Consider the following 11,863-nt stretch of genomic DNA (forward strand, 5'->3'; position numbering starts at 1 on the left):
CCCCCCAAAAAAAGTACATACTGTATGATTTCATTTACAAAGAAAACTGTTTAAATGCCAAGTAATTTCCAGTTGCAAAATTCAGATCAACTTTTGCCTGGGAGTAAGCAGAGTTCAAAGAGATCTGGCCTAGGGGTGAGAAGCTGCACTGTAATCCCCAACGCACACAGTTCAAAACCATCAGCTTCACGACGGGAGAAGGATAGGCAATTTCCTCCCATGCTGTTAACTGTCTCTGAAAATGCACTGGAGGGTCAGCTATGAAGTTGATTTTGACTCAGTGGCACACAACAACAAGAAGTAGAGCTGAGAGGGATTAATAAAAAGCAAAAGAAAACTTTTGGTGATAATATTTATTATCTTGACAGTTTCCCTTCCCCTTCATAGGTGCACATGTATGTCAAAATTCATCAAATTTTATTGCTTGAATAAAATTCAAGTTAATGGTAAACAAATTATACCTTAGTACAATGACAGAAGACGGGGGTGGGGGGAGCCCACAATTCATTGACTATTAGAAGCTTGATACAGGTTTCGTTCGGGGGTTGGGGAAGAATGGGTAAGCACAGATGATTAAGAATGAGCACCCAAACTGCCTCTGGGGGTGGCTGGCAATGTTTGGATCTTGTTCTGGATGCTGTTTACATCCAGAAAAACGTGAAGACTAATCAAATAGTTCACCTATGATCAGTGCACTCCCCTATTTGCATCTGCGTTCTTCCATCAACATATTACTTAACTATATAAAATTAAGTAATAGAAATATTACCTAATTATGTAACATGATATAAAAACAGTGTATATACAGACTGAGCAGAGGAAACACAATACTATCTGTTCTGTCATTTCATCATACCAGTTGTGGTGGTGGAATTATCTGGAAGACAGCTATTCTATAAGTAGAGAAACGAAGCCAGCAGCAGCACCAGCATTGGGGGGGGATGTGAAATCATTACCAAGTGACAGGCAAGTGACAATTACTTTTAGTAGGATTTACTCTTAAAAATCTCCAAAAGGATGATCTCTTGCTGACAGTTACAACTCCTTCGTAACAGGCAAAATGTACAAGACAGAAATCATTTTTTCCAATATATTCACTACTACTCTCAATCCTAAATTTAAAAACAAAATCAAATGAAAGGTAAGATGAAACTTCTCTCAATCCAAAATAAAAATCTAAGCATAACTTTTTAAGATCCCATTAATTCTTGTCCTATGTGTTAGTGATTCGGAACAGAAGGATCTCATGCCTCTCCACATTCTATAGACCTCCACTATTTTTAAGATAAAAATATCATCTTAAATTTCAATGCAATTGGGATTATTTTCAAATTAGTAATGTTCAAATATCATTTGAAAAGCCAAACCTGCTGCTGCCTTGTTGACCAAACTCATGACTCTCTCCATCTCACCGCCATCAAGTCTGTCCTGACTCATAGCTGATCCTCCAACAGGTTCTGATTCACATACAGTGAATTGCACAGGAAGAGGTTGCCTATTTTTCTGATGAGGAGCTGTTGTTGATGATTGTCTTCGAGTCGAGTATGACTCATAGCGACTGTATGAACAAAAGGCCTGAAGGCCCTCTACAACTACAGACACTTATCAAAGTTCACAGAGTTTCCAGAGGCATGGTGTTTAGGAAATCCCCAGTGAGGCTCGGCCTTTGGGTTAGCAGCACAATTCCTTATAGATTACCAATGTGACCTTTGTTGTTGTGTGCTATCACTGGGAGTCTCCAGTTGGGCTTTCAGAGGCTATAAATCACACTGGAGGATCTTTCTCTTGTAGAGCAGCTGGTAGATTCAAACTGTGTGCCTTTGAGACTACAGTGCAGTTTCTTACCACTAGGCCACAGAGCTCCCTAGGCAAATTTCCCTTTATACTGTTTCTAATGTCATAAATCTTTAAACAGAATTAAACAGAATGCTACATTTTTCTCCCACTTGAGCAGCTGATGGGTTTAAGTCATCAACCTTTTTGTTAGTAACTACAAGCTTAATCACTGCACCAAGATTCCTTGTGATCCGAAAGCTAACTTTAGAATTCATTTAATCTGCAATTTTCAATTACAGAAGTCCAACGTTGCTGTTATACATCACAGAGTCAGAATCCACTCACAGTTGATCCTCCAGTGGGTTTTCAACCACATGCAGAAGATTGTCCGCCTTTCTCCCATCACAGCAGCTGTGGATTTGAACCACACGCCTTTGTGCTGGCAGTGCAACTATTTACCACTAAGTCTCAGTCAATAAAATAAAAATTTTTTTAAAATAAATTTACAAAATGCATCTTCATTGCTTTTTTCCATTTTACAAAATTGTGTGCCCAAAAAATAATTCTACAAAGACTAACAATTCCCTTTAAGGAGGTTAAAAAAAATTCTTAGGAATATCACATCATGGTTTCTGTATTTATTATACTTTGTATTCAGAAATTTTATGTTATCCTGTTTCCTGAACTTGGCGGGGGTAGCCATTCTACATGTCAGGGACAAAATAAAATTAATGGTAAGTTCTTTATCAAATAGTTTCATCCCCGTTTTAAGAAAGGATTTCATCCTTTCTACTAACTGGCTTGGAATACTGACAGAGTGCATGTAAATTCTAAATATCTTTAGATCAGCCCATGTCTCACACTGCTATCATTTAAAATAACAAGCTTTCAAAAAATTTTTCTAAAACACTTCTAAAATGTAGTTGGGCTCTGGTGGCCTCGTAGTTAGGCGTTACAGCACCAACCCAAAAGACAGGCAGTTCTTAGGAGACGGATGGGCAGTCTTCAGAGGATCTACTGCCTCTAAAAACCCACCAGTAGGTCAGCAATGAGTAGGTTCTGACTCAATGAGTTGAGTGAAAATTTACCTGAAAAAAATTAAATATATTCCACAGATAATACTACATAGACATTAATACTAATTTTAACTGGGTAGAAAATTCCTGAGCAAATAGGGTATAGTAAGAATGATTTTTTTTTTAAAAAAAAAGTTCAGATTCTTATTTTTCAAGTTCTACCAAATTAAGAAGACAATATTTACTATTTAATACTATATAACTTTTAATAAAGGTAAGAAAGAATTTTCTATGTTTATAATACTAAAAAAATACTTGTGTTGGCCGATCTATCAGCTTCTTTTATCACCTATAAGCATACTACTGGTAAATGTAGTCCTCCTAAGCATTTCCCAAAATTAAAATAAACAAAGTGAGCAAGTTCTGATAAAACTATCCAAGATATGATTAGCACGGGGGCTGGTTCCTAAACTTTAACATTATAACTACATACATTCTTCCCTTATTTAACCCAAAAAGAATTGGTAAAATAAGTTGACAAAAATATCTTGGAATATTTTTCCTTATAAGAATGTATTTTAACAAGAAAAATTTCATCCGTTCCCTTCCTGGTTTTTCTACCATAATTATTCATATTGTTCTTCTGCTTATCTATAGAGAATTCATGTTCCAAGAGATCACACAATCATGGCTGTCACTCAAAGAATGTTCTTCCTATTAACCAAACTCTTGAGTTTATAGTTGGCACTACTTTCCTCCACCACCCTTCTCCCCCAAATCTCATCACCACCATTTTACTGGCAGAACATGCTCAAGGCTAAAGACTTGTTTCTCATCTCAGCAAACTCAACGCCTAAAATTGTACAGCTAGCCACAAACCAGAAGTTAGAAGCTACATAAACACAATGGTTCTGAAATGCCTGTGTGCATGTATCTAAAGAATGCAGTAATATCTTCTTTATCTATAATGTTCTAAGCCACAGTTAAAAGCCATCTATCCAATTATATTAATAAAATTATTTACCTTGATCATTCTGCTACCAGATCATGTCATCCTTACAGCGGTATACTAAGTAGTTCTTTCTATCATTCTGGATTCTTTGCCTCACATTTTCAAATACTTTCCTACATTATTCCTTAACTACTAAATTACTGCTCCATATTATTTTAAATATTAAATCTATGGACCAAAAAAGGCCATGGAGAACTAAACACATTAAACAGAAATCAATACATACATCATGAATACAAAACATCATAGCCAATATAAATTATGAAATAATCAAAAGAAAGGTAAGCCTCAACTGTCTGCTCAAGAACCTCAATTTAAAACATGATGGAGTATACACAATTGTGGTCAATAGAAGTGAACACATTATTTACTCTATCAACTGTAGCTTCCTTTTCTAAACTGAGATAAACATACCTTAATTCTAGCTGACAAGGGGAGGGAAAAAAAGTCATTTCCGTAAACTATCTCCTTACAGGTAAAATCATTTGATTGACAAATAAAATAATTGCTTTAAAAATACTTCTGAGTCATTTTGTCCTTACCTGCAGGCATGAACCATTACTGCATGCAGTGACTGTTCCATTTCCTAGCACAGACTTGAAGAAGCATCATATCTCTCGTTCAGAAGGTGACTAATCTGTGGGTTTGCAATTCCTAAGCTATTTACAAATGGCACACCCTTTCCATATTATTTTTTTAAATACATTACTACCAATTATCAAATATTTTTTACATGAATCTTACAAATAACCTTGGTAATTTTGTGTAGCAGCAACCTCAAAACACAGAACAAAAACAGAAGAGCAGCATTTCCTTAACAAAGATTTTTTTTTTTATTCTGTTTGAGGTTGTGGGGTGGGATTTTAGTTTTTTTGGGGTGGTTGTATTTTTTTTTTTTGGCTAAATAATTTTTCTAAGCCCTCAACAGCTGTCACACATGAACCAGCGATCTGCTGTGCGATGGTGTGCATGCTGCAGCTGATTAGGCTCCACTATTTTTTTTAAAATCAATTATCTTTTGCAAAAGCAGAACAGCTTGCTCAAATACACATCTTCAATACAGCACAAAGCCTGGCATGCAGTACAATACATTACAGCAAACTTGACAAGAAAATAATAATAATGTCCTGGTTTGTTTCTTAGCAATGCTACACCATTAATTGTTCATGCAAGAGATGTAGCTGTACCTTTCTGAAGAGGACGACTTCTCAGAGTTAACTGACATCAGCAGCTCAATCTTCTGCTTGATTTCTGGAAAAATCAGAAAATATTCACAACCAAGATTGCCTGCCCTTGCCTTCAAGCTTTATATCAAGAGATTTTTCTTCTCTAATCTCTTTTGTTTAGAACGAGGCCACAAGATTCACAGTACTTGTGTTAGGACTGGGATTCAATGGTGCTATAAAGGGAAAAAGCTCCAGAGGCATCAGGCCTTGCTAAACTATGCACATGACTGTTTATGAAAGCAGGAAGTACCATTTCTTTTAAGCAGAGGGGTGTTTTCTTTTTTAAGGTAGAACCAGCAGAGATCTACAAGGAAAGTTTATAGTTAAAAAATTTACAATTCAAACAAGAAATGCTAACATATGAGCTTTACATATTGGATAATTTTGGAAGCCTGAGTAATAAAGTTATAAGCTACAATGAACGGGCATGCAACCCCTGGCTGCTTCTGTTTCACTAGTCCTGAAAAATATGGCTCAGTCAGTAAATCATTTTGGTCACTTAAGAATGAAATATTAAACCAGAACCCAGTTATAGATTTTTTTAAATGTTTAAAGTATATTCTAATTTCTTGATAGTCTTAAGTGAAGATATAATGCCTAGTCCTTAACTTCTTTAGAAAAAGACTTCTCATTTTACACCTTCATTTTCCTCTCCTCCTTCACAGTACAGTTCAAGTGAGCAGCAACACCCTGCTACCGAGCTGAGATAAATACTTATCCTTTCAGGAAGGGACTGACAATGCCATCTACCAACAAAAATGAAAGTGCCAGTTGAATTTAACTAAAAAGAACAGCTGATGCTGATGTGGAAAACAGATAATAGGTTAAACCGGAAGGGTGAAAATCAAAGGGAAAAAAGGGAAGGGGGGGGAAGCAAACCCATTACCTTTAAAATATCAAGGAACAACCTAAAATAAACCATTCTGAGTGTGTAAAATGTACATGACTCTATCACTGAAGACCATCCCACTTATAAAGCGTTTTTCTAATCTAAAAAGTATTTCCAAATGGCTTTTAAAAGTCCAAGTGCTTTCATAATATTAAGTTCACATACTCAATATGAAACATTGTGCCACTGAAGTATTATACACATTCCAAAAGCATCATTTTGTGTACTTTTAAAAAATTGAAATATTATTGCAAATTTATAAAGAATTTGGATTTCCATACATTCATTGTTGCACATTTTCCTCCTTTTGTGTACTTTTCAAGGTACTACTTTTTAAGAACAAATCTTAAATCTTAAAAATACAGATAATAAAACTCAAAATAAAATGTATTTAAAAAGAGTCGAGGATTTAATTGCCTAAAATATAATGGGACAGTACAGAAATATCCTCTCAAATATTATTAAAATAAGGGGTTTTTCTAATTGTTTATTTTTAAGCCTTGCAACATCATCCAGTGGACTTATTATAAAACCAGCAGGCCTATCTGCTGAGAGAATAAAATTGACCACAAGCTATATAGCCAAACTGTCTAACTGCAAAGCAGTTAAAACAGGCACGATGATAATGAAACTTACCTGGCCTGTTCCTCAGTGGATAACAAAGCCCAACAGCACATGGAGACATAGGCAGTGCTCAGCAATGCCCCCCCTCTCTACTCCTCATCTTTCTAAGAGTGTGGTGTTTAGGAGAAATCAGGCTCCAGTTTGAAACTGTCTTGGATTCAAAAGCAGGCTTTAGGGAGCTCTGGTGGCCTAGTGGCAAGAAGCTGCACTGCAATCCCAGAGGAACACGGTTCGAATCCACCAGACGCTCTGCCGGAGAAGGAGGCGCAATATCCTCCTGTACCAGTCAGATCTGATTTAACAGTACACGCACACAAAATTTAAAAAAAAAAAAAAAGCAGGCCTTAACCATCATTTTTAATAGCGAGAAATTAAATTCTATTCCTCTCCCTATTCTCTTGTAAAATGGGGAAAATGGCAATTCCACTAGCAGGGCTGCTATGAAGATGTCATGAAATCCTGTTTAGTGTGTAGTAAGCCCTCCCTGTCGAATATTATGCAGTGCTGAGCAAAGATAGCAATTCCCAATAAATCCTTGGCAAATATACAAGATCTGGCCACCTGTACATCACTTTCTATACATGTGGAAATTTAGCTTTAATCTGTGTGTCAGTTCCCCTTTCTTAAGGATTATTCTGTGGTTTTTAAAATTTTATTAATTTTAATGAACATTTACAGAAATTTTGGATTTCCATTCATTTACTGTAGGATTATTCTGTTTATATGTAAAAATATTTTGTGACTCAAATTCACAAATTTCCTCTTAAAAAACCATAAATAATTACTCTGTTTTATCAATCAGCCTCAAAAGAAATAAGGTTACACTTGGATCTACCTTTATCCCGCACTGTTTTATTCCAAAACGATAAAAAGTTCATGATTCACTGAAAAGAGAGAGAGAGAGAGAGAAAGATCTCAACAAAAGGGACTGACATAGTGGCTCTAACAACTGACTGAGCATACAGATACGGGAAGGACAGCACAAGGTTCTGTTCTCCAAAGAACAGCTATGAAGTAGGGTCAACTCAATGGTACCTAACAAAAACAATATATAAAATCAGTACACTTAAGCTGAAAAACACTACTCAGACTTAAATGAAATTTTTGCCAATCTTAAAAACTTACAAAAGAAAAAAACTACAGAGTTTTCAGGCTGAGGACCTTGGGAGCTACAAAGAAAGAAGATACATGAAAGACTTTCAACATTGTTTCCACATTTTCTCCAAGTTTTCAAATTTGTTCTACTTCCAGAAGGACTGAAAGGTTTGAGGATATGTACGAATACTATATTACTATATCCTTTGAGATCTGTGTATACTATCAGTATTTGCTGTTATGTGCCTCCAACTATAAGCCCATTGTTATCACTGGACCAAATCCATCTTGCTGAAGGTCATGCTCCAAGGACTGGCCCTCCTAACAGTATGCTCAAAGTATATGAGGTGATACTTCACCCTTGCCTCAAGGAACGCCTTGACAATCTGTGGGATACTCTGTACTCTTCTTCAACACCACAACTCAAAGGTATTGATTCTTTTCTCATTCTCTGTCAATGTTCTCATTCTGAGTCACTGCTCAGTTTTCAGATGCACAAGAAGTAATGAAAAAGATCATGGCTTGGATCAGGTGCACCTTAAGACTATAAACTGATATCATTGCTCTTTAAAATGTTAGAGAGATCCCTGCAGTGTATTGTGCCAATGTAAATAAGACTCCTTTCAATTTCTTGATGGCTAGTACCAACGGTGTTGACTGAGAGACCAAGGAAGATTAAATCACTGACAATTTAAATTTTTCATCCATCTATTATGATGTTACCAACTGGGCCAGTGGTGAGGATTTTTGTTTTCTTGATGTTGAGATGTAAACCACATTGAAGGCTATAGTCTTCGATCTTCTGCAGCAAACACTTCTAGTTCTCCTTACTCTCAACAAGATTGTGTCATCTATATAACTTTGGATGTTAATGAATCTTCCTCCAATCTTGATGTCAAATTCGTCAGTATAAAGACCAGCTATCTAGTCCACGTAATCGATACCATCCATGGATTTTGTTACTCCCTACCTTTTAAAACAACTGTCGGTCATTTAATTGACTTCCATTTCATCAAAAGATTGCCACAACCCTGGAGAATTTTGAAGTTTATGTGGCTTCAACTTCCTAAAATCCTAGATTCAGGACACGGACCTCCTCGATCCATAACCTAGTGAAGTTATCATTGGTGTCATCCACGCATGGTACTCTGTCATACACGTTGCAAGTATTTCCCCTCAATTAGTTGTTGTCTTCCATTTCTTCACTATATATTATATTTTTATGCAATTAAGCAGATCAACCATTTCCTTTATGAATTTTGGCTCCTCCACAAACTTAGAAAGGTCTTCCTTATAACTTTAAAAATGTTTTACTTCCTCTCCTCATTTTCCACTTGTTGTTGCTGACTGTCATCAAGGTGAGCACAACTCATAGTGACCCTATGAACAAAAGACCTGAAGCTTTTCTATAACTATCATTGTTTCTCAAAGTTCATAGAGTTTCCAGACATACGTTGTTTGGGAAGAGGATGTCACCCTGCTTCCAAACCTGTCTTAAACTGAGAGCTCTACCAAACACTGTGCTCCATGGGTAACCACTATGCCATTTGACACCCCAATAGCACAAGGTTCTGCATCACATCAAACCTAGGTTACCTCAGACAGCATATTGACAGAAGAGTGCTGTACCACTTAGAAGAATGTTCCTCCAAAATATAACAGCAACCTCCCCAATGTCTTGTTGACTCTAAGTTAGAGGCTTAAATAAAAAAACAACCAAAATAGTATGTTGGTGTTATTGTTAGGTGCCGTTGAGTCACCTGCAACCTAAAGTGACCCTATGTACATCAGCTCTGAAGCCTTCCCTGTCCTCGGCCAGTCTCACTAATTCCAACACACTCACACCCACTGCCCCAGTTATTGTATCAATCCATCTCAATCGGGGTCTTCCTCTCCTGCACTGTCCCTCCACCCTTCAGAGCATGATTTCCTTCTCCAAGAAACAGTCTCTCCTGGCCATGTGTCCAAAGCATGTGAGACAAATTTACTTACATAAAAATTATGGAACTCTCTAGATTCAATTTTATTTTAAAAACTAATATGCAGACCTACTTTTGTAGACTATATCTTAAAACTTCACCCTGCTCCGAGTTTTAAATTGTGCTCTCCATACCCAGGCGAGATCCAGTTTTGTCAGAACCATTTATTAAAAGAGGCTGAGGGGATGAGATTGTTTCTGGCCTCTTAATTCTCTTTGGTCTGTACCAAGACCAAGCTTATTTGAAACTATTTTAGGCTAAAAGAAATAGATAGGTTTTCACCTAGAAGAATACCAGACTATACCAAGAAGAATAGTAAATGGCCTCTACTGGCAGCAGATCCAGGATCCTGAAGAATGGACAGCGCGAGAAATAGTCTATACTACAGCCCCCTCTCTGGGGCTGGTCTACACCTTAATGCTCCACCATTCCAGTATTTCAGTGTCTTATCCATTCCTAATTTCATTTCTCCTCTCACTAGCAAATAACTGCTTCTCCTCTGTAATTCAAAGATGGAGCAAAATGGATCTTCTCTCTAAGAGACTTTAGGCAGACTGAGTCTCCCAGATAAATACCAATGAAGGCAGACTATGTTTCTAGTTTAGGTATAAATCCCTGATCCTAACATACGGGATCAATGCAAACTCCTGATTGGAAATCTAAGATACTGACAACAAAGGAACTTTTCATAATGTTACAGGAATAAAGAAAGTTGTGTGAGACATTGAAGAAGCAATGCTGAACAACACCCATAGGCTATTCAAGTCCTATATAGGAAGTTCTGTTATGCATTATTCAAGTCCTCATGATTATAGGAATGTAACATAAAAAGATATATTAATGGACTGAACACTTCCAAACAGCCATCCTGATTAAAACTAATCTTTGTCCCTCGAACCATTAAACTGTTTGTCCGTGCCTTACTCAGGGGCACACTGTTCAAGAAAAGGCAAATATAGAGAAGGAAAGTTAAAAACCTTGAAAGATGCCGCTCAGAATCCCTGACAGAAACCCAGCAGGTAAGAAAGAAGAGCATGTTGTCTGGCTCAAAGATGACTGCCAGCATTGGGAGTCAGCTGGAAGATACAGGGTTATTAAGAGCTCCACTCTCAGGAGTTCTACAAGTCCCTATTAAATTAACAAATCTGGTCTTTCAAAGAAATCTTTCCGGTCTGCTTTTTTTCCCCCCTTTTTCCTCCTCTTCTGTGCAGGACTTCAGTGGTCTCCATCAGTGAGGCTGGGAGTGGAGAACAAGCCCCATTTAGTTCCTCCAGCGGGGGGGGGGGGGGGGGGGGTAGGGCACTGGAGACTGCACTGCTCCTTTGAAATGTTTCCTTGAGTCTTTTATTCGCTTAATTCTTCTTCACTGAATTCAGGAAGAAACCAAAGGTTGAAACTTCAATGACTGATTACCAGTTCTTAGGACCCTGACCCACCTTATTAAAGAAAGATGTTCAACGTAATCTTTGTGAGTTATACTATGACCTAGATGTTCCTCTAACCCTAGACTCGGTGGCATATTCCCTGAATGTGCTCTGAGTTGAGCTAAGGTATTTTTAGGAGACTTTGGTGGCCTACTGACTGAGAAGTTAGTTCAAAAAGGCAGGCAGTTCAAATCCACATTCTCTTTGCAAAAGAAAAAGTGATCTCTTTCCACACAGTTTACAGTCGGTGAAAACCAACTCAGTGGCAATGAGAGTTTTAGTAATTCTGCCTTCTCGGATTCTCTAGTTTGTGCTTGTGTGTTTGAAGCCCATGGAAATATGAAGACAGAAACATTCTCTGATACCCTCATACATACTTTACAGTTTAGTCTTTTTCACTTTCTCAGTCTAATCAGCATATATAGAAACAGATATGGGTCAGATAGAAACAGAGACCCACAAAAGTTTAAGAAATTATTCAACATTCTAGAGCTAAACAATTCTAACAGCAATAAGAAAATACTTGGGAATAAAGTTAACCAAAGAATTGGAAAACTTGAACCTGAGAAACTACAAAACATTGTTGACAAGAAAAAAATGAAAGGGCGCTCTTGTGGCCTAGTGGTAAGAAGCTGTATTGCGATACCAAAGGCATGTAGCTCATATCCACCAGATGTTCCACAGAAGGATGGACAATCTTCTCTCGTACAATTTACTGTATCTGAAAACCCTCTGGAGGGTCAGCTATGGGTCAGTTCTGAATCAATGGCACACACAACAACCAACAAACAACATGTTGTTGCTGTTGTTGTTGTTGTTGTT

General features: G+C 37.2%; 1 protein-coding gene and 1 pseudogene across 1 annotated transcript in view; both read right to left on the minus strand.

The window, feature by feature from the left end:
* Positions 1-4,356, minus strand: part of LOC102854213 — a 25,905-nt pseudogene extending 21,549 nt beyond the window's left edge.
* SRPK2 (SRSF protein kinase 2) overlaps positions 1-5,182 on the minus strand; it is a 131,811-nt gene extending 126,629 nt beyond the window's left edge. The window contains exon 1 of the mRNA XM_006882616.1: positions 4,992-5,182. Within this exon, the coding sequence (XP_006882678.1) occupies positions 4,992-5,029 (38 nt within the window). The 5' untranslated portion in view covers positions 5,030-5,182. The remainder of the gene's footprint in view (positions 1-4,991) is intronic.
* Positions 5,183-11,863: the final 6,681 nt, after the last annotated feature.

This window comes from Elephantulus edwardii, unplaced genomic scaffold (genome assembly GCF_000299155.1).
Source record: "Elephantulus edwardii isolate Elephantulus edwardi_28Jun2011 unplaced genomic scaffold, EleEdw1.0 scaffold00022, whole genome shotgun sequence".
Classification (NCBI taxonomy): Eukaryota; Metazoa; Chordata; class Mammalia; order Macroscelidea; family Macroscelididae; genus Elephantulus; species Elephantulus edwardii.